A 26,307-nucleotide genomic window follows, 5' to 3' on the forward strand; every position below is an offset into this window, starting at 1 on the left:
GAGAGGGAGAGAGAGAGGGAGAGAGAGAGAGAGAGAGCAAGAGAGAGAGGAGAGGGAAAAAGAGAATGAAGGGGGGGTAGAGAGAAGGAGGGGGAAGGTTGCACACGGGGATGGATGGAGAGAGAGCGCACATGCAAGATGGCAAGAAAACATAAGAGAGTGCACATTGAAAATTGAGCATATGCCACAATTCAGCTCGTGGAAGAGCAGGCTAAGTCCACGCGTGGAGGGAAGTGAACTGATTAGCTCGCTTCGTCATTTACAGTAGTGACTGAGAATAAATGCACAACCTCCACATTTCCAGTGCGTTAGACGGTAAAGGCGATCGGGACCATCCAGACTCCTTTCCGTGGACTCTTTAATATATATATATTTCATCTTTCCATAATAAATATAAATAATATTTGGCCACTTTCTTCGGCTGGGCCTTTATGCGTTTTGCATGCTTAACAAAGCTCTTCAAAATTAAAAGTGCTCTGATGAAAAGGTAAAGCTGTTGCCTTCACACTTGCTTTCTTTTCACTGTGCAATCATTTTTGTTTTTTCTGAACTCAACTATTATAACCTATTTTATTTCCGGGAACCTTTTCCTCCCCTAAACATTTATATTTTAATGAATGTTAGATATGTTTCAAACCTTCCCAGGACTACCCTACAGCAGCGCTCTGGTCTGGATAGCTTAGATGGGCTCACTGTAAGTTATCTTCAGTCCCAGATCCCTCGGGACTAGAATCAACATCAAGGAGGGCCTCTTTATTTGTGAAAGTTGAGCTGAGAGTCAGGCTCTGTCGAGGCTTCACAGGTGCGAGTTCGTTTAGTTTGATGTTTTCATTTCTGACTAGGACGGTCTTGTCCATGTTCTCCTCGCTGTGCCTCGCGACAACGGCATCAAACACATCTAATTTCGGGGGCAGGGTTCCACTTTCAAAGAGATACTTGGCTAGATAAGAAACACAAATGTTGGTCAAGAATGAGGTAAACATGGAGAGGAACTTAAAGGGGAACCTCTGGTTGTATATACCGTTCTTGTCAGTGTAATAGCCAGGGTAGAAGATTAGGGGCTGCAAGTATAGGTACGGCTCTCCTCCAGTGATTCTCAGGAAAAGTCCAAAAACATAACCTGCCACAGCCCCGTAAGTGTTGGTTCCTTTGACGAAGAGTACGCAGAGCAGCTGCGGAAAGATGATGATGTAGACAAGGTCCGAGCTCAGGTACCACAGCCCGTACACAGTCTTCGTCAGCAAGGCCATGGCTGTTGCGGATGCTCCAAACACAAGCACAGTGATCCTCATGACCCACACGATTTCCTTGTCTGATGCCTGTGAGGAATCAATGAACGGGTCAGCTTTACAAGCAATGTGCTGGCTCTTTAAGTGATGTAAAGGATAAACTTCTATGTTTGAAAACTGATCTTATACAGTCTTCTGGGTCCAAAGCCGATGTAACCCTATGTATGGCACCTGGGGTGCGAGGGCCTCTGTTTATCAAAAGAACAAAGTGAGACCATGAAGTCCTTTTCTGAGTGTATAGGGGAAAAGCTGAGTTGAGCTAAGGTCATATGTCACACATAAAATATGACAAGGAGAGATCCCACCCACACAGGGCACTGAGTATATGGCCAACCTTACGGTCTGTCCTCATAGGAGTCCTACCGAAAGAGAAAATTACTTTTTTCACAGGACTCCGATGAGGACTAAAAAGAAAATTACTTTTTTTGGTGCCTTAAACCAGATGTTTCTAGGAAATTCCTGGACCATATTTTTAAATTATGTGTGTACATACAAATACCTGTGTGCAAATACACGTTATGGTGCATGTGTAGAGGTCAGAGGACACTTTTCGAGAGTCAGTTCTTCCGAACACGTGGGTTTCAGTGATGGAATGTGGGGCATTAGGCTTGGGAGCGAGGACATTTTTTTTTTAAACAGAGACATCTCGTTGCTTCCAGTGGACTTATTTTGCTGACTATGTCCTAGGAACCTGGTGAGAGGTCAAGTTTTATATGATAGAGAAAAGCTCTTTTTTGTTTGTTTGTTTTTCTCTAAATATTTTAATTTTGGGCATATATATTTATATTATTAAACATAAATAAAAAGTTACATACAGCAAGAAGAACCATGAAACAATCAGGGATTATATGAATGTTACATTCATGGTGTTCCGGCGAATTGTATTTGGCAGAGAAAAGCTCTTGAGAGATGTTCATTGTTCCCGAAGGACTACAGTAGCAAGCTGTCCTAGAACCATTTGGTTCAATAAGGAAGGTCAAAGTGAAAAGCTACCATATGTTAAAGGTATCCTTTGGAATTCAAAGACCACATAAGTTATTATAAAACTAGTGTTAAGTAATTCACCATGACGTACAGCTACCAGGACTCTCTAGAATCCTAGCATATTTAATCAGAATAAATCATTGCTGGTGGGAATGCAAACTAGTACAACCACTTTGAAAAGCTATCTGGTGCTTTCTCAGAAAAATGGGAATAGGGCTTCCTCAAGACCCAGCTATTCCACTCCTTGGAATATACCCAGAAGATGCTCCAGCACACAACAGGGACATATGCACAACCATGTTCATAGCTGTCTTATTCATAATAGCCAGAACATGGAAACAACCTACGTGTCCCTTAGTAGAAGAATGGATAAAGAAACTGTGGTACATCTACACTATGGGATACTACTCAGCTATTAAAAACAAGGAATTTCCAAAATTTGTGGACAAATGGATTAAACTAGAAATTGTCATAATGAGTGAGTTCACACAGAAGCAAAAATAGCTAAACGGTATATACTCACTATTATCGAGACACTAGTCCAAGGTGTACGTCCCCATGAAAAACTGTACCTACCAGGAAAGTGGGTAAGAGGGGAAGACATCCTATTGAGACTTTAGGTGTGAGAGGCCTGGGAGAATGAGGAAATAGAAGGATCCAGCGGGTCCTGGAAAACTACAGGTGAGTCTGGGCCCTGGGGTCCTCTGCAAACTATGGCAACAGCCAAGGAAAATATTGGCAGTAAACCTCGAACCCCTACCCAGACTAGCCGATGGACAGGACATTCTCCACTGTTGAGTGGAGAAGGAGATCTGACTTTCACACAAATTCTGGTGCCCCATATTTGAACATGTCCCTTGGATGGAGATGCCTGGTGGCACTCAGAGGAAGGATAATAGGTCACCAAGGAGAGACTTGATACCCTATGAGCATATACAGGGGGAGGAGGTCCCCCTCAGACACAGACATAGGGGAGGGGAGTAGGGGGGAAGTGGGAGGAAGGGAGGAATGGGAGGATACAAGGGATGGGCTAACAACTGAAATGTAATATGAGATGTAATATGAACAAATTAATAAAAAATACATAAAAAATAAATGCTTTCCTAAAATGTTTGAAACTGTATTATGTTTTTCCTGAAAGATAAGATATTTAAGCTTTGATAAGATGACATTCTGTTGGGAAACAGTTACACTAAAAGCTTCCCTTAGGATGAAAATTAACAACAACATGCATGCTATGATTCATTTGCAGGATAAATACATTTACTATATTTAAAGGCGTGTGTTAAATAAGGGCTGTATTTCAATATAGACTCAATATGTATATGCAGAATGAGTATTCTTCATAAGAATGGTTTACAGCAGAATTGTTTTATATGGAGAGCAGCTTATTTTTGTATTTTGGAACATTTTATGTTTATAATGAGATATACTAGGAATGAAGCTTAACTTTAAAACAGAAATTAAACATTTCATATATACCTCTTAGATATAGCCTGCAGTTAATTTTATACACCATGTTTAGTAATTTTATGAATAAAGCAAAATTTCATAGTATAGCATCTTCTACTTGTAATACTGTTGGTTTTCAAAATATTTTGAATTTTGGAACATTCCAAATTTAACCCTTCAGATGATAGAGTCTATACCTATAATACTATATATACAATAAACACAATGAACACAGTGGCAATGACAAAATGATATTAATCACAGAGTAAAAGGCTGGTCTTACATTTTGTCTGAAGGAAAGCTGGTAGATGTTCCGAGCAAACATAGAACTCGCTGAGAGGATGGACGAGTCAGCTGAGGACATGACAGCAGCAGAAACAGCACCAAGCCCAAAAAAGGAAATGTACACTGGACAGAGGTACTGCAGAACGATTGGGAGAATCATGTCTCCTTCCTCCTTGCTCTTGGGATCTGGATACCCGTACGTAGTCTTGTTCCAGTCTGTGGAGCAGAAACAACCATCACGATTGAAAGTCCTCAAGTGGTGGGAGGACTACTTCCCAATGAGGTGGGAAGTCCATATGCAGGTCATGGAAGATGTCTGACCTGCCTCTCTCCAGTGGGTATTGATAGCACACAGGGTTAGATGCACTTGCTGGCACCCTGCTGTTCTTTGTGTGCAGGGGCACTTACTCAAAACCAGATAACACACTTTTTAAAACCAAAGCATTTTCTTTAGACCACTTGAAGGTTATGGATGCCTACAGTTCATTCTGTGGTATCCAGGGACCTTGGTCATGCAGATTTTTTTCCCACTCTCCCTTTTCCTGAAGACAGTATAGCCTAGGAGCTGCCTTTGAGTTAGTTTTCTTCTAAGCAATTCCACATTGCCTAGGGGCTTCTCTATAAAAAGTGGGGTAGGTGATGCTAGGACAAGACCTTTTCATTTATGAGGCTCAAATATCTTGGAGGTCTTCAAATTTGGTATGATAGAATAACTTGAACCATCAGTTTGTCTTTGAACATACTGCTTCTACTTTTGGTGTGTGTGTGTGTGTGTGTGTGTGTGTGTGTGTGTGTGCGTGCTTGGGTATGTGCAGCACTCGAGTGCTATGGCATATGAGTGAGGAGGTCAAAGACAATTTGTAGAAATCATTTTGCTCCTTTCACCGTTGGTTTCCGAGGATGGAACTCAGATTATCAAACTTGGTGGCAAGTGCCTTTACCCTTGGGCCATCTCACTGTCTGGGTTGTTGTCTTATTTCTTTACAGTCTGGGTCAAAGAAGACAAGGGACCTGGATCTGGACATTAGTTGGTTTCCCTGATATTTGATGACATTCTTTGATGTTATGTCAGGACCGAGAAGTAGTGGTTTCCTTGGATCCTGCCATTCCCTGCCCCCCTTCCCCTTACTGCCACCATTAAAGCCATGCCTGTGTGCTATCAGGGCTAAAGCTGCAATGGAGAAGTTAAATTACCAGAGATAAGAACCAAGCCAAGCAAACAGTAGCTGTATGCTGCTTTTTGTTACCTTACTTACATGAGTAAGTAAATTTACATGAGTGCATACTTACAGGAGTGGTGGGTTTATCTGCAAGCCTTATTTTATTTTTACAGACGCAGATGCTGATGAAGACGTCTGCCAATATTTTTATCAATTAGTTATAATTTTATATCAAATATGAACATGGAAGGGGAAGATTAGGCTGTGATTCATGACTTCTGTTTTGAAAACTAAAATAGAAATAGACGAAAAATAATCTAATAAATGGCCTTTCTTTTATAAGAGAGAACAAGGTAGAAGGTGAACTTTTCTTTTTGTTTTAATTAACTCTACATGGAGAATGTTTCTCAAAGTGGGTTAATGTTACATATTTTCATTATACATGTGAAAAATTGCCTTATAATCACAATTAAATTATCTGTAACTTAGTTCTGAAGTTCATAAAATGTTCCCCTGACCATAATTTGCAGCTTCTGTCATTATGCCCATATGATTTTATGGTTACACCTCTCTACGTTTCTGAAACCTAAATCCCCAAGGTGATGATATTGATTTTAGGCAAGGAGGCGGTTAGGTTGCAAAAGTAGAGCCCTCCTGAAAGAGACTGGTACTCTTGCAGAGGATCTTGCTTCTTCTTAGAAACATGAGTGACAGAAATGATTAAGTTCAAGAAAATTAAAGGCAAGACTTTAGAAATGCTTTATAGAGGCCAACAGGGAAATAGACATCGTATATTGCTTGTTTTTGTTGTCTTAGTATTTACTTTTCTTAGTATCTCTTTTTCTTAGCCAATATATTTATTGCCTAGTTTCTGCGAGAAAAAAAAATAAGCCTTATTGGTTAACAAACTATTGAAAATAAGAAGTTAACATCTCATGTTCACAGTGGTCCGTGGAGATCATACTGATAGCAGGATTTCTCCTAAGCCAGGGGCTTGCAATTTCTGCTTTCCTTTGGCTCGCCAATGGGATTGTAGAACGGACTCAGTGTTAAGCTCTGCTGATTATAGTAAAACTCACAGTGAGAAGTAGCAAGAATGCAGTGATATTTTTAAGCATCCTAACACTCTGGTTAATCGTTGTGTACCATTGTTATCTCCTGGTTGTCAGAATGCAGTTGTGGATACACCAGAGTTGGATGTTCGCAGATATTTCATTATTAAGGAAGCAGCAAAAAAAAAAAAAAAAAAAAAAGTGGGGAGAGATCATGGAACTAGAATTCTATCTGTTGACTGCCATAACAAAGGTATGATGTAGTCATGTAGAAAGAATTAATTTCCTATGTGGGGTAAAAGGAATGTGGGAGAGAGAGAACAGCCATCACTGGTCTAGGGCACTACCTTGCAAACATGACAAAAGTACAAGAGGTTTACCTGTGGATGCTCCAATGGCTCCTATGCATATGGCTGGTAACGCCATCACCAGACACCCAAAAGCTGCCAGAAAAGACAGCACCTGAGCATAGGTGGCTGAGGATGAAGAGAGCACCCTCTGGAAGTAGGCTTGCCATGGAATTCCACCCAGCATCTGCATGAGAACCCAGGGATTCAGAGTGAGACAAATGAAAGAGGCAAATGACAGAGTTATTTCTTAGGAGCTTTGTCACATGGCATCAGTTGCATTTGGAATAGTTCCAGTAGAGTTGTGAAGTGTGGGAAATGCTCCACAGCCCACAAATCCCATAGCTACAACTGTTTTTGCGGTGTTGTAAACTTTTGCCCACTTACAAGTTTGTCAACTTAAATTCTGATCTTCCTGGTGAAGGGATTCATGTTATTATTGGCTCTGGGTGAATTAATTACATCATGAAGATGGAGTCCTTATGAACCTAGTTAGTATCTAACAACTAGAACAAACAAAAGATCAAGTTAGTTTAAGACAGAAATTCCAACCATCATAAATAGTTTTAAAAACTAATTGAAATTCTGAAAATAATGTGGTGAAATTGAATCGTGCAGCCCAGTGAATGTGTAGAGATGTTAATCATATAGTCAGCATGAGAATTGGGGGGCGGTGGGGGGGCGGGTAAACATTTTCACATCATCTGGGACAGTCAACGCACTGTGGTATTTCACTAAAGGGGAATGTGCAGAATACTCATTGAATCAGGACTTCTGTCTATATTTATTTTTCCTGAATACCTTGCTGTGATAAAGTTTTCCAGTTAGATGGCATATATTAGCATAGTAAATATAAACAATTAACAAATGTGCGTATGTACCCTAGAGGTATGCTTAATATTTTCATTAAAGACACAAATAAAATGATTGGTGGCCTTAATCTGCATTAAAATCGTCTATAAGTGGCCTGCATGGAAACAAAACTGAGAGACAATTATTTGAGCTTGAGAGAAGTGGATGCCTGCTGCCTACATAGCAATCTGGAAAGGCTTCAGAAATGACATCTGAGTTGGGCATACAGGAAGATGAGACTTTCTTAAAGAGATGCTAATATGAAAAAAGAAAAGACACACTGATACCCGGGCATCTGTGGGACCACTGAATATATTATATGAGTTTCAGGGTATAGAGTTCAGGGCATAGAGCAGTGGTCAGAGAGAAGCAAGGGACATTATTGACTTTCCCCTAAAGTATTGACAAGTTTCCAATGCTCAGATGGATGGAAAGTTGGCATTCAGGAAGTAGTATATGAATGAGGGAATAGTTGAAGGAACCTACTATGTCACCCTGAGTTTTTTATTCAGGGATTTAACTCTGGTGTGGCTGTCTTATTTATTTTTATTTCATTTGTGCCAAGAACCGTGCCTCATATACTGAGTCCCAGAATAATTTTCCTGCCTATACAAATCGCACATACTCAAAGGCAAAATGAATAGTTCAAAATAAATTCTAAAATCGTTCATTCCATTCCTCAAGTTTATATCCTTCCAAAATCATTTTCTTTAGTTTTTAAACCTATAAGCTAGTTCAGCAGTGGCATCTCCCATGTACGTGAATGATATGAATTTATGCACTCTTTATACATAGAAATCATCCTGGACATTTATAGGCTTTAAGTAAAGTAAAAATCTAACTACTGTTTTCAAACAGATAAGTTCATATGCCAAAAACGAGATCTCAACTTAATAGGAGTAGAACCAAATTGAGCTTTGGGAAGATAATCAGATGATAAGAGTATAGCTCTTCCAGATGGGGCTGGTGGTCTTTGAAAAGGGGATGGAGAAGGTATGTACCTATTCTTCCTATCATGTAAGGTCATGGTCAGCAGTTCACAGCCTACACCTGAGGAGGACCTTTGGGAGAACCTAGCTTTGTGGACACCCTGCTATCAGACTAGCTACTACAGATTTGAAAAATAAACTTCTGTATGTGCGCTTTGTTGTGGGGGCCCTACTGATGGAGACAGAAGGGAATTTGTAAAATAAGATTGGGAGAATGGCAGCAGAGAGATCGAGGGAAGGAGACTAGGTCTAATATAGAGCCACCTAGGGATGATGGGGCTGAGAGAGCCCCCCCCCCCAGTACCATTAGAAGTGCTTAGAAATCATGTTAATGTAAAGACGTGTGAAAATAACCATAAGATCAAAACCCATCAGTGCACAATTCAAGGCTTATTTCTATAGCTTCCCCTTCCACTCAACATACGGCCTCTGACTTCTACTTGTCTTACAATTGAAATAATGCATCTAAGAAATGGGTATGTTTTATTCATAGCTGAGTCTTACAAGGACGTCAATGTATTGTGGGAAAAAGAACCATGATATTTTGATGCTTTGGTTCAATTACTAGTTCAGGCACAGGTTAATAGTGAACCAATTGCTGGCTTCTTGCCTTTCACCATCTCCACGTAACTATAAACACAATGCTAGGCAGGTGTAATTTCACATGTCAATCTTTATGTTCATAATTATAACGAAAGCCAGGGGATTGCTTCACAATCCTTAGGAGAGAAGATACTACTGGAAACATATTTCCCCCCAAGTTTCCTGCCTCATATTGAGAATTTCTTTACTGGGAAAGACATGTCCACCTTGAGTGTTGAGGAATTGCTACTATTCAGATAAGCGCCACACACATTCTATCCACTAAAAATTAAAACAAACAAACAAACAAACAACAATTTCCCCTTCACTTTGTAACAAAAAATAACCAATGTCTTACTTTAAAATGAGATGGAATGTGGAGATTTTCCCTATATAAGCTCTTTATTTAGAAGAGTCATAAGATCTGGAGGGTCTTCCGAATTCCTCAGCCTGCGCTCCTCCATGATTTCCCCTGTGCCTTTCTCTAGCTGACATTGCTGTCACATCAGGGTTCTGTGTGTTTTAAGCCATCTTTGGAATCACTCCCTACTCATGCCAGCTTATGCGTTCAGGGCCTAGACCCCGTTAGTTGGTATACTGTGTAATTAGGAGATAAGCTACTTATATCTGAATAAATTATACTTTAATACTTTGTTCCAAAACACAAATTAAAAGCTTCAAATGGCCCAGATATCCAGTTAGGGCAAGCCCTTGTGGTACAGAGTGGGGTTACATGATTTATGGGTTTCTATTACAACAGACTGTAGACTCAGAACATGTAATGATTTGACACTAGACCTTTACAATTCTATTAGCTGTCCACTTTGTGCAGGATATTATCAGTCAGAAAGCAGCTCCACCCTTCCAAGACAAGAGTCAACTCAGATGTGGCTATGAGGCAGCAGGTGAAGCATTAAGTACACATATGAAATCCTGAGCATGTCTTTGATTTCATGAACAAGTAGACCACGTTTCTCAGATCACTGTATTACTTACCAACAACAGAAAATTATCCAGCCATGTGTAGACTTCATCTGGTTCAATGGTCCCCAGCCAAGGACTCTGGTATTTGGCATGCACAGCAGTGAATCCAATGTCAGTGACTGCAGGATGTGACAGGGCAAAGGGGACACTGATCCACTGGAAAAAAGAGTGACATTGGAGTCATGCTCCTAGTTTATCTTTCACAGAGATGGCGCAGCTTGATAGCTACTCTTTCCTAGACAGAGAAGTACCCGAAATTATGTTCTCTATAGGATGCCGTAAAACACTGATTTAAAAAAATGAAAAAAAAAAACCCACATTGAATACTCATGTGTTTGACTACATTGGATCCTATAAACCCTAGAATCAGTTAGCTGATCTTTTTGGAGAGAAAATATTACAACACACACACACACACACACACACACACACACACACATACACAGAAGAGAGAGAGAGAGAGAGAGAGAGAGAGAGAGAGAGAGAGAGAGAGAGAGAGATTACTCGTCTTTATGTTGTCTGTGAACTCAAAAAAGATATATGTCTATTAATATGACAAAAAAGAGGTGATAAAGGACGTGCCCCCAGACTGGTATAGAGAGGCAGAGCTGAAGGAGCCAGGGAGGAATGAGGCAAGAAATGGAAGCATACAGACACCATTCAACTTACAACAGGATATGTAGAGTGAAATAAATCACTGTAAGTAGAACTTACAGGTTACAGCTCTTAACCCTCAGGATCTACTGAACACTACTGCTCAGCAGCAAAGCACACTGAAATGTGCAGGTTGTGCACCTTGTAGTTGTGTGACTGACTGGGAACTGTAGTTGTCTGCCATTGCTGAACATCAGAGAGGACTGAACTGAATTTTGCAAGCCTAGAAAAAGATGCGAATTCAAACAGATTTCTTTTGAATGTGCTTGGCTTTTGAATCACTGTAAAATCAAATATCCTAAATGAAAATATCTCAATTAAAGGATCAGTTACATATGGTGTGTGTGTGTGTGTGTGTGTGTGTGTGTGTGTGTGTGTGTGTTCAGGTTCAGTGGGAGAAGGGTGGTTTCTGGATATTAGAGACAAAGACAGACTCAAAAAGCTTGAGTTTGAAGCTAAAGCATTTTAATTTAGTTTTGTAGATAACTGGAAGCAAGAGGAGTTTCTTTGATTTAATGTCATGGATATTAGCAACGAGTTTCAAAATGCAGAAACAAATGTGAGGGTGACGGAGGGTTTCTTATACATCCGGAAAAAGATCTGAAGTCTATCGGTGGCACTGAGAATAGAAAGATGATCATAGGGGCTGGAGAGGTGGCTCAGAGGTTAAGAGCACTGACTGCTCTTCCAAAGGTCATGAGTTCAATTCCCAGCAACCACATGGTGGCTCACAACCATCTCTTCTGGCCTGCAGGCAGAATGCTGTGTACATAATAAATAAATAAATTTTTTTAAAAAAGAAAGATGCTCATAAAAACAGGATGGCAGAGTCAACAGTCTCTGGGTTGGGATAGGGCACAGGTGCCAGAAAAGGAAAATTAAGTAAATCAAGTGTTCAGCTTTGGATTTCCAAGGATGATTACAAAACTCACAGAAGTACAGATTTAGGAAGGTATGCATAAAGTATAGATTGACTACATATGCATATAAGAAGTAAATCTTGGAAAATAATCTATATTTAGACAGCCAATTCTATAGTGCTTTAATTAAGAAACCCACAAAAATGTAATATTCTTTACTGAACAATACCCACAAATGATCTAATTTAACCTAGGAATTAAAAAAAACAGTTAATCCTTATAACTTATCCACCTAGTTATGTTTTATGGTCAATAAATTTCAACATATACCCTTACATATCTTTGTCCTTCCATTCCTACACCTATACACTTGAGTCATGAGTTTGTGTGTCTTAAGTTCTGGTCTCATTCAAAGCAATGAGGCAGGATATTCATCAATGGCACATAGATTAATCCCCCTGAGGTTGGAGTTTTTGGGATAAAAAGTGTGTCAATTATGAGAGCTGCTGTAGTCTATGGTGGCCTTGCCTCTAATACTACAGGAGAACAGCTTTTGTGTTTTCTGCTTTCTTCATGCACGGCTATGATGATGTAGAGTAAAAACCAAAGTTTAGCACATCCACTTGTTTTGGGCAACTTGAAAATAAAAAGTGGGAATTCTTGAGCAAATTAAACATTCTCAATTTTAATTTTAAAATGTTTTCATGATATTTCATAACAGTGTCTAAGAGAAGAATGGAAATGGAGGTTTTATGACTATATGGGAATTTACATTTACAGTGTCAGTCATATTGCAGTCAAATGATTTCTCTGGGATATTACTAGTGATGATAAAAGTTATAATAAGAAGTTATCAAATTCAGTTTTTCATCTCCAAACATGAAGGTTAAAAACTAAAATAGTCATCGAACAACTTTACTCTAAGAAAACTAATCAGAGAGAAGGGAATCGAGGATATTTTAATTCTGATTGGGAAAACTACACATGCTTTGTCTGTGCCTCTGCAGAAGGACAGGGGACATGGTGCTGGTACTTGATGCGACTATGCACATGCACCCGTGTCGGCCCATCACACAGAATGCACGCACATTCCCATTGATACTTATTTTTATGTGAATTACATGTTGCACACTGTTATAAGTGTAATTATTATTTTTGCCTTCTGAGATTTGAGGATGCAAAGTAAGTGGGATGCATTTAACATGTCCCACAGGGCTTTCATTGTCATCCTCCCATTTCATAGCTCATGTCATGTCACCAGACTCCATAGTGATAGCATTCTTCACTTAATAAGGCATGTGTATGTCCTAATTTATCCTAGGAGTCGTAGAAATAGGAAAAATTTTAATTGCTTATGTAATTAAGCCCCTTATTTCTAGATGTTAGAGAGTAAAGACTAATAACTGTACCTCTCATTTCTCTAATGCCGTAATTGTTATGTACTCTCAGTCACCTTGTGGTAACTAAGGGAAGTGAGAACCATTCTTCCCCGGTTACCACTGAACGTTAGCTTTGCTCATGAGAAGAGTGTTACGACTGACTATCAAAGAGGACCACAAGTAAGTTAGATTCAAACTAATAGGGGTAGAAAGTAGGACGTAGATATTTGTAGGATAAATTAGAACATGGCCGCAGAACCATGAGAAATAGAGATAAATTCAACTCTATTTCCAGAACTTGTAATGCCCTTACTATTTGAAATTCTAACAATAAAACATGTAGAGCAGAATCACTTACATCTGTAAGAAGTCTCTCTGGGAGGCATACGCAGCCAATCTGACATCTTTCTGTCAAAATCTATAAAAATTAGCCAGGGATTTGGCTCTGTCGAACTCATTGTAAATTAGTATTTCATATAGTATTAAATCTGCTATGCATTTTTCATGATGGAAAATGATTTTTTTCTGAGTTAAGATAAACATTATTTTTTAGAAGGAGGTAAGGCAGCCAGGCAGGAAGGAAAGGAGGGTGGAAGGAAGGAAGGAAGGAAGGAAGGAAGGAAGGAAAAATAGGGAAGGAGACAAAATATGAGGGTAATGTCACTTACCAGTCCTATAAAAATGCAGAATAGCTGTACAACATCAGTATATGCAACAGAGTAGAGCCCGCCCACTAGGGTGTACAGAATGGCGATGAGTGCAGAGACAATGACCGACACATTCACATCCACGTCGATGATCACGCTGATGGTGGCCCCTGGAAGAAAATGACCAGGCAGCTCAGTGAAGTAAGTGTACAGGCGATTCCGCCTCCAAGACACAGCCACAGCATATGTGTCCCTGGGGCTTGTGAGAGGCACATGACGACAACAGTGGGAAAGAACCGTTGTGTGGTGAGAATTCTGGAATGCTGTTTTCATTAAAAGCACAGAACTAGTATAAGAGTTATGTTTTCTCTTTAACCCAGGTGTAAGGATATGGGGCAGCTTGGCAGCAGCTGACTGTGATTTGCCTTGTGCTCTACAGAAGCCTAAGTCCGCCAGCTGAAGACAGTTTCTGTGACTGTGTGATATTTGAAATTCTGGCAAATTTTCAGAGGTATATAAATGTAGAGCCCCCAAATAGGTGTTTGTTTGTTTGTTTGTTTGTCATTTGGGGGGATTGGTCACAGTTTGTTAGTAGCTGTTCTCAAAGAAGAAACAAGAAAGAAGCTAGATTCAAGGATCTCTCTCTCCCACCTCTCCCCCCCCCACCCGGGCCCTTCTTTCTCGCCTATCTAGTGATAGTGTGTGAAACTGTGGGGGTGGTTGGATAAAGGGCGGGAAAAAGAAGAACCCACAAAGTAGCAAAGACTAGCTATACTGTTGTGTTGAAAATTTTCTCTTAATGAATTAGGTATGTATCTCTCTACATTTAACAGGATACATCAGAAACTGGACTTTTGCTAGTCAATCTATGTAAGACATTATCTAAAACATATAACATCAGAACAACTAGAAATGGAGAGAAACTCAACTCTATTCTCAGAACTTCTAATGCTCTTACTCTATGAAATTCTAACAATTAAACATGTATAGCAGAATCACTTACATCCATAACAAGTCTTTCTGGAAGGCATGAGCAACCAATTTAATAACTTACAATGAATATTTCTTTCTATTTTATCCTCTGCTAACCCACTGTAACAGAAAAATTCTACAAGATACCAAGAAACTGAGGCACATTTTTAGAAGAAAATAATGGAATTGGTAATTGAATTTATCATTTTTTTTCTCTATCAAAGTCTTGAAGGATCTCTTTGAATTGTTTAGTTGGTGTGGCTTCTCCCCAGACTGCCAATATACTGAAGAATCCAGACTGAAATCATAATTTAAAAGTTCTCATTGATGGCTTTCTGTGTAGGCTGTTCCTTGGGTCTTTGGGGGAGGGGGATAAGCATTGTCACAGAAGCTTTCTACATCCCTCATTCTCAACTATGAGTCTGTAGTCATCAGTACCATGGCAAAAGTAGCTTCCTTGTCCTTTGCAGTCAGCAGGAGCATAGCTTTCCAGAATTGATGGCTTCTGGCAGGGGTGCAGGTGAGGAAGCACTCAGTTTTCTTTGAACATGTTCCAGTGATTATATGGACAATATAAATTTAACTTGATTTTTGTCATTGTCCCCTTATTTTCTTCTTCTTCTTCTTCTTCTTCTTCTTCTTCTTCTTCTTCTTCTTCTTCTTCTTCTTCCTCCTCCTCCTCCTCCTCCTCCTCCTCCTCCTCCTCCTTCCTCCTCCTCTTCTTCTTCCTCCTTCTTTTTGTGAAGGAGGTCCCAAGAATGGGAGTTAGACCTGGGAGGACTGGGAAGGGAGGGTGCTTAGGGTTTATGATGTGAAATTCCTAAATAATCAATAAAAATATTATGGAAAAGAAGACACAGTTCAGGGCCTGGAGAGATGGATCAGTGGCTACAGCACATAATGCTTTTGTAAAGGACCCTGGTTCAGTTCTCAGTACCCAAATGGCTCACAAGCATCACACCTCCAGTTCCAAGAGATCTGACACCCTCTTTTGACCTTCATTGCCACCAGGCACACAGTACATATATACATATATATACAAATACTCAGACACAAAATAGTAAAAATTTTTAAAAATCTAAAATAAAAAAAATCATGGTTTTAGTGGCTTTCATCTTTAATGTCTTCATTTTCTTGCCTCATGGCATTGTTTGTTATATTTGGAGGTTCCTGTCTTTCTGATGAGAACTTTTTCAATGAGCAGCTTGGAACACTTATGTTTCTTTCTAGGCATGCTCACAGTGTATACCAGCAACCAGGGAGGAACATACATTATTAACAGAACAATTCAGGTTGTTCTAAAACAACAGTACAGCATACTTTTCACATTTGGTTATGCTAATAAACAACTTCCTTGAATAAAAAGAGAAATATAATAAGTAACTATCATTCAAATACAAGAGGTCCCAAGATCTATCAGTTCTTTTAACAAATAGTGGAGCTACTGTATACATATTTAACACGCTATTTTTTTTTAAAGCTTCTTTTTTTTCTTTTTGTTTTTTGTTTTGTTTTGTTTTTCAAGACATGGTCTCTCTGTGTTAGCTGTCCTGGACTCGTTTTGTAGACTAGGCTGACCTTGAACTCACAGCGATCCGCCTGCCTCTCCCTCCCGAGTGCTGGGATTAATTAAAGCTTCTTTTTAATGTTGAAATTTTAGTTGAAAATCTGTTATTCTTTCTGTGATGTTTTCAGCTTTCATAATATTTCCAGGTTATAACTCCATATATTATAAGCAATTTAATCACAGGCTAAATTCACAGCACTAGATGTTCAGTCTCTGGAGATGCTACCATTTGATTTCAACTTGGCGCCTTTAACGAGGTCTCTCACCTCTGTCTCACAATTACATTTGAGTTGGGTTTTTCTGAAAATATTTTCTACATTATTACATTAATTATAATGAGAAAAACCTCATTTCTCCTGGTATAATGTTATAAAACAAATCACTGAATTTAGCTACTAGAAACACAAGAAAACATTTATTCAAGCATCCTAAGATGTTAGGGACAGTTTTGGTTCATTTCTGGGTCATAATGATAATCAGATGGCCTGGCAGCACCAGGCAGGGATAGGATTGAATTAAATGTTATCACAGCGCAGCTTGATTCAGCAAGCCGATGTCAAGTGAAAAGGCACAGAAAGAAGAAGAAGAAGAAGAAGAAGAAGAAGAAGAAGAAGAAGAAGAAGAAGAAGAAGAAGAAAAAGATACGGCAGAAGTCACAGTTTCCAGAGAACTTTCAGAATGTCAGTGTTCCCCGTTCAGGTATAGATGGACCTGACTGAGAGGCAACAAGTCTTGCTTAACACATGGGAAGGACAAATGCCATGTCTGGAAGAGGTTCCTTGGGAAAGTAAAACAAGAGAAGACCAGACAAGTGATGGCACATATGAAATCTGTGAATGCAGCTGTCTGCCAGGGGTTCTGTGAGGTTGCTCCTACCTCAGACACACAGTGAGAAGGATCTCTCCTGTGGTGGTGTTGCCGTAAGTTAAGTGTTGTGATTACAGAGGAGATAGTCACCTGTTTTCATTGCCATGGTCATTCTTAGTGAAAGGAAGGGTTTTTATTTGCCTGTTCCTATGTATCCCAGGATTATTGCTTAAAAAACAGTTACAAAATGTGTCCAGCAATTATACTTCAGGATAAAAGGCAATAATTTTATAATATACATGCCGTGCTTGAAGACAGATTTCTATCAAGGGCAGCAGTGTGTGTGTGTATGTGTGTGTGTGTGTGTGTGTGTGTGTGTGTGTGTGTGTGTATGTGTGTGCATGTGTGTGTGCATATGTGTGCATGAGTGTGTGCATGAGTTTAGTGTTGCTTATAATGTCTGTGTATCTGTTATTCATATGTGTGTGTGTATACAGAGAGATTGTTAACATGCTTTCATATACTCTGAAATACATATACAGACATAAGCAAATATATCTGCAGAAGTAATTATATCAAAATGCTGAGTTTAGTCACTGTTGTTTTGTATTTGCAAAATGCCATAGAAACACTAGCCCATGAATTCTATTCACCTTTTAGGACTATTATTCAAAACTTTTATTCAGCCAGAGAGATAATTTTGAATCTTCTTTTTTGTCATACCTCACCAGGTAGTATGTTCTTATCCCACAGTCAAAACCTGTGGCAAAAAAAAAAATATCCCTTTGTTTCTGAGCTAATGAGAGTGAGGTTGGGGAAATATTATGTCGTTAGGCTTTAAACTGAGGACTGTTGTCCAGCACAGAGGAGTGTCGTTTTTTCAGAGTTATTAGTGTATTTTATAAACTAGGCAGTTGTATTCCTTTTCGCACCATCACTCACTTCATTCCAAAGTCAAAGACCAAGAAAATTACCTTAGCTTTTATAGGAATTTGGAAGGAAAGGGAGACACAACGTTGGTGTGAACTAAGCCCATTACAGCGGCTACGTATACCAATACCGGAGCCAGGAGACAAGCTCATGGTTTGGCATATGTAACACAGAGGAAATTTCCTTTTGCTCTAACCACTTAGTACCTGGCTCCTTTAGTCTTGCCTTTTCATCTGGAAAAGAGATGTGACATTGTGTGTAGGAGAATGTGTGGAGGTGGCCACCTGTTCATTGAAGAGGACTGTGTGGGTCCCACTGTGTAGCTGCTCACCAGCTCCACACACAGTAGGCTGAGACAGGTCTGCCTTTGATCTAAAGGTAGTAGATTGAGATGGGAGAGCTTTCATAGCCCCACAGAAAACACACGATATGAGTGCAAAGCCTAGGCAATGGATTTGTAAAGTGTTGGGGCCACGACGGAAGACTCACCATCCTGGAGAAGAAAGAATGCAGTAGGCATAACTAAAAGAAAAGGCAAAGGCTTGTAGATCATGCTTATAGATGCTATTGAAATTTTGGGTTTCAGAAGAAAAGAAGATGTGGAAGCCTGAGCTCGGAAAGTTGCCTACTAGAGATGAGGGCAGTACGGCAAGCAGGAAGCCCCCTGCTGATCTCAGTGAGGAAGGCCTGGCTGAGGCAGGGAAGAGGACAGAGGGTGGAGGCTGACTGAGTAGCAAAGAGAGGGACAGAACCGTGAGGCTGGAAAAATGAAGGAGGCAGCCATGTAACTGAGGCAGTGCACAACTTCTCCAGGGTCCGCATCTCCAGTTGCCTCAATAGCCCTAGACTGTTCACATTCCAGCAACTGGCCACGGTTGTCTTTACCACTAAATCTCCGTCTCCAAGAGTAAGTAGACTTGGGTGAAGAGAAGATAGGGGCTGGAAACGTTACATAAGTTAAAAAGAAAACACTTGCAGGGCATGGTGGCCCATGCCTTTAATCCCACCACTGGGGAGGCAGAGGCAGAGGCAGGGGCAGGGGCAGGCAGATCTCTGTGAGTTCAAGGTCAGCCTGGTCTATAAAGGCTGCCAGCCAAGGCTACACAGAGAAACCCTGTCTCAAAAAAAAAAAAAAAAAAAAAAAAGAAAAGAAAAGAAAGAAAGAAAAGAAAACACTTAAAAGTTCTGAGAGAATTCTCACTATGTTCTTTCATTCTCAGTTTTACCAATGTTTGCCCATATATCCTATCCATGCTTTCATAAAGAACTTATACTGACATGTAAAATTGGCGGCTTTGCTTGAATGCCTGTGTACCCTGTCCACAGGCTGTGATGCCCCATTTCTCTGCAACTGTTATTTACTGTTAGGATTCGCACTTTGCTTTTTTTTTCTTTTGTTTTTAATAGGATACAGCTTATGTAAGAATATTACTGCTTTTAAAAATCCTTAAGAACTTTACATACATTTATGAATTTTATTAATTTAGTCATTAGAAGGAAAAACAGAAAGAAGTACAGGGTGTTCAGAGAAGTGAGAATAGTTAATGGAAGGATTAAAAGTAAAAATAATTTATTCAAACTTATTTAAGAGCAGGGATTCCCTTAAATCTTTGGCTCATGGACTTTTTTCTTAAAGTTCGCACACAAACTATACCTTTTAGTTGTACTTAATTAAATGTATTTTTTTCTAAATTGTATATAATTTGTATTATACACAAAGCAACTCATGACATTTATGAGTCATGGCTACACTCTAATGATGTGACTCAGGTTCAAAACAAATGAAGCTGAGATTAGATCCTTTCACATCTACAGCCATAGTTTACTAAGTATGGAATTTATATTGGGGTTTTATAAGAATAAATATGGCTGTGGGCATGGCTTTAAATAATTTTTAAGAGCCCAAACCCTATGTTCAGGAACTGGAGTCTCAGTAGGACCATCTTCTTCAGCCCTTACCTAATGCAGAGAAAATCGCTGCAGCCCAGAACATCTCTCCCATCAGTGCAGGGATGAACAGCAGCCCACCCATGCGCTTTCCGTAGATCTGTTGAAATGGGTCTAACATGGTCACATAGCCCTTGGAACGCATAGGTTTTGCAAAAAACAGACCACCTAGAACAAATCAAATAAGTGCTTGTGAGAACACAAAGTTATTGTAGATACTCTTTTCCTATGCTATCTCTGCCCCCTAGGAAAATGAAATTTTATGATACCTATATGTACTGAGGAATGTGTCTTACGAATATAGTACCAAGAAATATTTAGCAACCTAATATAAATTCCTTGGCACATCTAACACTGCTATGCCCGTTAGGCAACTGGATGACATAAATGAAGCACATGAATTTAAAGGCATGGGCTAGGTCACTGCGTATTAAAATGCTTTGGTGAATTTGTGTCACACAATGCAACCTTTAGACACTTTGAATAAGCACAAAGCCCAATAAAAATGTTTTGTGTAGCAAAATGAGGAACTCTTACATAATATTCAAACTTCTAGCAGTTTGGCTTACCAAAAGGAACTTAGGTACAATGGAGTTGATAAGGCTTTAATGATATATCCAAACTAGATTTTGAAAGGAATACATCACAGTTGCTTAAGAAATTCACTGTTCGAGTGGCTACAGGATCAAAGAATTTTTTACACACTTCATAATGAGGAGATTAGTAATCTCAGCCTTGGTGTTCTGCTATGTAACAATTTCTGGTAATTGCTACTTAAAATTTTCCCCCACCATAGTTGCTCACATTGTTTGACTTATTTATACTTTATGCTGAGTACTGAGTGAGTCACTGAGATCTCACCACCACCCACTTACCTAGAATCAGACTCAAAGAATATCCAATGGGTGCCTGAGCCCAAGCTAGACCACAGCCTGGTCCATAAACTGCTTCCGCTGTCCCGTTGATGTAGCCTCCTCCAACCCAGGTGGCTGAAACAGAGCAAAGAATGAAGGTAAAAACACTGCTCACCTGCTGTGCCCTAAGCCTGCCTGCCCAGCACAGAGGCTACTGCCTTCATGGGGCTGCGTCAAGCTCTGCAATATACTTAGTACTCCTGGAGATATCTGCTAGACGTGCTTCCTTCAGATATATAAAAGTTCGGTAGCATTATCATTGAATGAAAGCAGATAAAGAACCAAAGAAAGCAGGCTTTGCCTAAGCAAACTCTGGCCAAGGACTGAATTACAAGCTACTAAATTTTGTTACAACCTAACAGACCTGATTCTTCATTTTTTCAATATAATTAATGTTTTATTAATTACTTGATAACTTCATATAATAATTCTATCATATTGAGCACCAGTACCTTCCCCTAATTCCTCACAGATCCATAATATTTTATTCTTACTGGAAAAAACAGTTAACAGAACTAAAATTCTATATGTACTTCTAAGAGTATAAGAAAGACTCCAAGTGATCCCTCTGTGCAATGTATGTGGGATGCTGAGGGTCCAAAGCTTTTAATACTCTTATCAGACAGGAGCCTGAGCCATCCAATTAAGAATGTAACATAAAAAGATAGATCTCTATGAACAGAAATCTTGTCTATGCCACTAAGACATGACTGGCTGTTTTCATGTCACAATTTATTTCTCCTTCAGTCCAACAGGCAAAAGAGTGTGCTGAGGTTAATAGCACTTAAAAAAAATAAACATATGCATATTTGTGTGTGTGCCAACATTAAAGAAAAAAAAATCACGAATTTGGAAGAGGACAAAGAGAAGGGTACAAGGAGAAGATTTGAAGGGAGGAAAGTCAAGGGAGAAATGATGCAACTCTACTACAATATCAAAAAATAAAAGAAAAATATTAATTTAAGATTTTCTGAATAGAAATTTTAGGCTCACTTAATGTGAGATATATGTACTGAACCCTGGCATGAGAAGGACACCAGCCACGCCCAGCTTCACCGAAGCTTTCACACGTGATGTGCAGAGAACCAAACACTGCCACTCGTTGCTTCACGCACTCTATAACCCTGTTGAAATTTTAGATTTTTTTCTTTCCTATATAACACACTGAGTATATAACAAGGACCAGAAGAAATATATTCTTACAAGGTTCAGAACATGAGACTTCATCTTCGAGCTAGGATGGCTGAAAATGATACCATGCCAGCAGTACCTTGGTGCAGAGTGAAAATGGCTCTCAGATTGTCGTAGGAAGCACAAAGCTCACAACAATTACTTTTCACTGTGAGGCTTTCGGTCCCTCATCCTAAAGTAAAATTGGTGCCTGAGTGATTAAATTTATTTATAATACAGAACTGAAAACTTATAATTTAAAAGTCTTTCCATTTGTTACTGATGTATGTAGCCCTTTCTGGACCAGAATTTGTTCCTTGCATTGATATGTTTTTGTGTCAAATAATGAGCCAGAACGAAAGTTCTTCCAAACTATATTTTTAAAGAATCTATATTTTTCCCTCTGTATTTTTTACAAAATGCATGTAAGCAACCAAATCTAGTGAGGCTTAAAAGGTATGGTTCAGACTTAAGTGAATGGCCATATTGACCAAGGGTCTTCTGAGCTCTGAGGAAGAATTGTTAACAAGTCAGAAAGACTATGATAACACTTTATAAGAAAGATGATTTTATATACTTTAATGGTGTATCATTTTTTAAAAATCTGCATGGAGTGAAAGAACAAACTCTGCAATATTGTATGACTATGTGAAAGAGATTATTACAGGATAGTAGAATATCATAGTAATCAGCAGTTAATAAAATCCTTGGATGTTCAACAGCTCATTTACTCTTACATTTTTATTGTGCACAAAGTAAATTTTGAAAGAGACATAGTACACAGTAAGAAAGATGCACACAGCACAACATGGAAGGAGCCTGAGTGTGGTCATCAAAGGACTTGGAGCTGATCTTTGTTAACTAAGTAACTCTGGAGATTCCCTTAACTCTGCAACCTTTCCACAGTGCCTGCTGTAAAGAACACATGAATCCATCTACAGTTGGTGAGTAAATACCAGAGGTCACAAGATCAAAAATCTACAAAGTATACAGGATACTGTAGATTTCACATGGTCAGAAGGAACAGGGAGACCATCTCCACAGGGGAGTTAAGTCTCTAGCTAACACACTTGTCTTTAAATAGCACTTCTGCACAGAAATGTATATTTCATTTGGATTTGATTTCTAGTAAGATGCTTTTCTAATGAGAGGCCAAGAGTTCCAGCTAGCATGAATGATGTTGCTAGTGTTAAAAATACTCACTAAGTAAAACTCAACAGATGAAATGTCTTGTTAGGCAAAATGTTACGAACCATTTATACCACAAAATTTTATATTAGAATTGTTTTTAGTGACCAAGACAAATAGCAAAAACCACCGAAATCACTCTGAGATCAAAGAAAGAAAAAACAAAAACAAAAAAACAAAGGCTCTGAACACAAAGAAAATTATAAAGAAAGAAAAATGCAGATGATGGACCAAGGATTTTTGATGACACATGTTGACTTTTTCCTTTTTACACCAAGGATCATGAAAACCTTACTTTTAGCATTGTAGAATCCTTCCTTTAAGGAAAATGGTTAGTAAACGAGGAAGTAGGTTTCCAATAGACATAATTAGATTGGAATTATATTGTCTCCAAAATGATTTTTTTCAGGCTAAAAACCCCAACTAGGTAGTATTTGTCACTTAAGAGAACTTAGTCACAGCCCCAAGCTTGTATTAATGAAGATGTCGAGACGCCATGATGTCTCACAGATTCACAACTTGAAAGACTATGACTCTGCATTCCTCCACCCCTTTGTTTTTACCCACCCACCTCTACCCACTAGCTTGAGAAAAGAGACTAGATTTGCTTTGCTAACGTTAAGTTCAGTGATTTATTGTCAAATCCTTTTTGGCTAGAATTGCTGTAATTAAACCATTTCCCTTTTGTTTTAAATTAAATATGAAATTACTTCAAAATGTGAGTTGTGGACTGAAAGAACTCCAAAGGACAAAGAGCAATATTTGATCTCTCACTCAGAGCACAAGCCAGCATGGGAAGGGAGCGAGGGAAACCTACCTGTCATGGTAAAGCCACCCACCAACAAGCCAATGTCCCGGCCCCCGACTATGATGGCTTCGCTGCGCTCTTCTGGGCTGCCGCTGTTTTTGGTTTTCCATGCAGCCCATATTCCAACCAGAAATATAAGGAGGTAGAAGAGGATGATAGCCACCAGTCCTTCCACATGGAAAGCCATTGCTATCCAAGGCGGCAGAGCCTTCCACAGTGGGCTACTTCATCAAGTCTTCTGTAGAAAATACAGCAATGCATTATTAAGCAGCCAAGCACTATGCCTACACAGGCTGCCAAGAATAAGCAGCTGGCTCCAGATATCCTTAAAAAAAAAAAAAAAAAAAAAGAAAGGAAGAAGAAGAAGCTTGCACTGAAATCACTGTAAATTAATCATGGCCAACAAGTGTCCATTACACTGATCTGTTTCTGTTTAACAAGTTAATGCTTTGGGGGAAAAAAAAACAGGAAAAAAAGAAGGTGAGCACAAATACAATTATAATAATCTTATATTTTATAAATCTTCTAAATTTAAGTTTGTTTTGTATTTATAACTCAGTTGATCTGTCAAGAGATCGTTTGCAATGATTATGTCTATATTTGCCCTCTGAAACTAAGACGATATTTTATAATTGTTTATTAATTTAAGTATATCCTAAAGGAATACTCGAAGAAAATGCGTGTGTGTGTGTGTTCATGCTTCATTCTCTACTTATCCTTACAGCTGACTTCAGGAAACAGGTCTAAAAGTAGCTCAAAATAAAAATATTTGGGGAAAAGAAAAAACTAGGAAATTCCTTTTAAACATGCATAAACAGGGGTTTAATTTACTATGACAACTAAGTATCCTTTTGTTATTTAAAGGGAGGACCTTCTCAATCTCTCTCAATCTTCCTTTGTCCTTAGTTAATTTCTCCCCTCTCCCCGCCCCGCCCCCCCCCCCCCCACTTCTCCGTGTTCCCCTTCCTGGTCTCTATGGGAAAAAAAAAGATGTTAAAATACGTTAATGTATAAACCACAGCCACAGATAGGAAGAACACAACGAAACGGGAAAGACTGATGTTAAGTTCCAAAATAAAGCTTGATATTATGGAATTCTTGTTCTTTTATTCCGCACAAACCGGGGTTATATCCTGTACCCCAGTTCACACCATAAGTTTTTGTGGGAGTCTAAGCTTTGCAAGTGGGTGGTGAGGCGCTGGTTGTAAGCACTCACCTCCGGAATACCAGGGAGCTCGGGGGCGCCCCAACCCGGTGGGCTCCGCCTTTGTCAGTGCTGGGCCACCAAATTCCCTCTCCGCCCAAGCTCCTAGGCGCTCGGCCGCCCCTGTCCCTGTCCCCCAGGCGTCCTGTGTCTCGGGAACCCAGACACTACAGCATCTGGCACCCCGAGAGCCACAAGTGCCTCTCAACTGAGCAGAGGGTTTATCCCCACTGGGCAGAGTCCATCCTTCCCCTCCGGCCCCGAGGGCGCGGCCCCAGCTCTTGTTCCCGCAGGACTCTTACCTTGGCGCCACCCGGAGCTCCACTGGGGGTCCGGGCGCCCCACGAGCCCGGTTGCTGTGTGGGGTTAGTGAGGGAGGGAGGCGAGGGGCCCGGTGAGGAGCCCGCTGAGGGCTGCGAGGGGCGAGGCGATCGATCTGAGTATTGGAAAAAGTCTCTTTATACGGGTGGCAGGCGGGGGCGATCGTCAGAGCTCCGGAGACGGACGTCAGAGCAAAGTAGTGCTGGGCGGGAGCTGCGGACTGTGCCCTGGAGTGGCACGGGGTGCGAGGGAACAGCCAAGCTCGGAGCCAGCACTTGCCCAAGTTCACGCTCCCATCTCAAGTCAAATCACCTGCTCCCCTAGAATGGAGGACTCCAGACCCTAAGGTCATTCCCGAGTTTAACTGCAAGCTCTTTCTGTCCTTCTGGGATGCAAAAGGACAGCGCGGGACTCAAAGGACTTCGCTACAAGATACAGGATGGAGACTTCAGAAACCCTCCTTGAGGTGTCTCCATGAAAGCTCTGTTCTGGGCAGTCTCTGCCTCTAGTGGGCCTCAATGGGTTAAATTCAAGCCCTTGTTGATGGGGTTTCGTTCAGAAGACATGTTCGGAAGGTTTAGACTAGTCAGACCCTTTCTTTTTGTTTTACATTCACACTCCCTCCACTTAAAAGTGGGGCTACAATGAAACGCATCGTCGCATAGTTGTTTAAAATAAAATTGGTATGTAAGCCACAGGCAACAAGGCAGTTGCTTATTTGCTTATGTATTCTATTCTAGCTCCACAAAAGCACTTCGCATCGCTTCAAACACGTCTAGTACTTTGTGACTAGATTACTTTTTTGTCTGCTATACCCTTCTGTAGATGGCTTTATCTTGTAAAGGCTGTATATGTTGTAGACAGAGATATCTGTACATCATTTTAAGTGCATGTATGTGGCAGAGAGAGGTGATATGGAGAGTGTATGATGGGGGGAAAACGGCTGAAGGCCACGAGGTCTCA

The 26,307-nt window shown here is 39.9% G+C and overlaps 1 protein-coding gene across 1 annotated transcript; it reads right to left on the reverse strand.

The window, feature by feature from the left end:
* SLC5A7 (solute carrier family 5 member 7) lies at nucleotides 1-25,575 on the reverse strand. Its single transcript, XM_084754682.1, has 9 exons — nucleotides 25,326-25,575; nucleotides 23,829-24,057; nucleotides 20,615-20,728; nucleotides 19,752-19,907; nucleotides 13,538-13,686; nucleotides 9,989-10,132; nucleotides 6,603-6,756; nucleotides 4,009-4,226; nucleotides 1-1,319 (listed from the first exon to the last, which is right to left on the reverse strand). Exons 2-9 carry the CDS (start codon nucleotides 24,004-24,006, stop codon nucleotides 690-692), a joined length of 1,743 nt encoding a protein of 580 aa, XP_084610808.1. The 5' UTR covers nucleotides 24,007-24,057; nucleotides 25,326-25,575; the 3' UTR covers nucleotides 1-689.
* Between the last annotated feature and the right edge of the window lie 732 nt (nucleotides 25,576-26,307).

This window comes from Acomys minous (assembly GCF_964271855.1).
Source record: "Acomys minous genome assembly, chromosome: 13".
NCBI classification, from domain to species: Eukaryota; Metazoa; Chordata; class Mammalia; order Rodentia; family Muridae; genus Acomys; species Acomys minous.

What these genes read in the sequence shown, in the direction of transcription:
- SLC5A7 (XM_084754682.1), bottom strand. Translation starts at nt 24,006, where the DNA reads ATGGCTTTCCATGTGGAAGGACTGGTGGCTATCATCCTCTTCTACCTC. An exon ending in TTCTTTGAGTCTGATTCTAG is followed by an intron (nt 19,908 to 20,614) that starts GTAAGTGGGTGG and finishes GATTTGTTCTAG; the next exon opens with GTGGTCTGTTTTTTGCAAAA. An exon ending in TGGATAATTTTCTGTTGTTG is followed by an intron (nt 6,757 to 9,988) that starts GTAAGTAATACA and finishes GTTCTCATGCAG; the next exon opens with ATGCTGGGTGGAATTCCATG.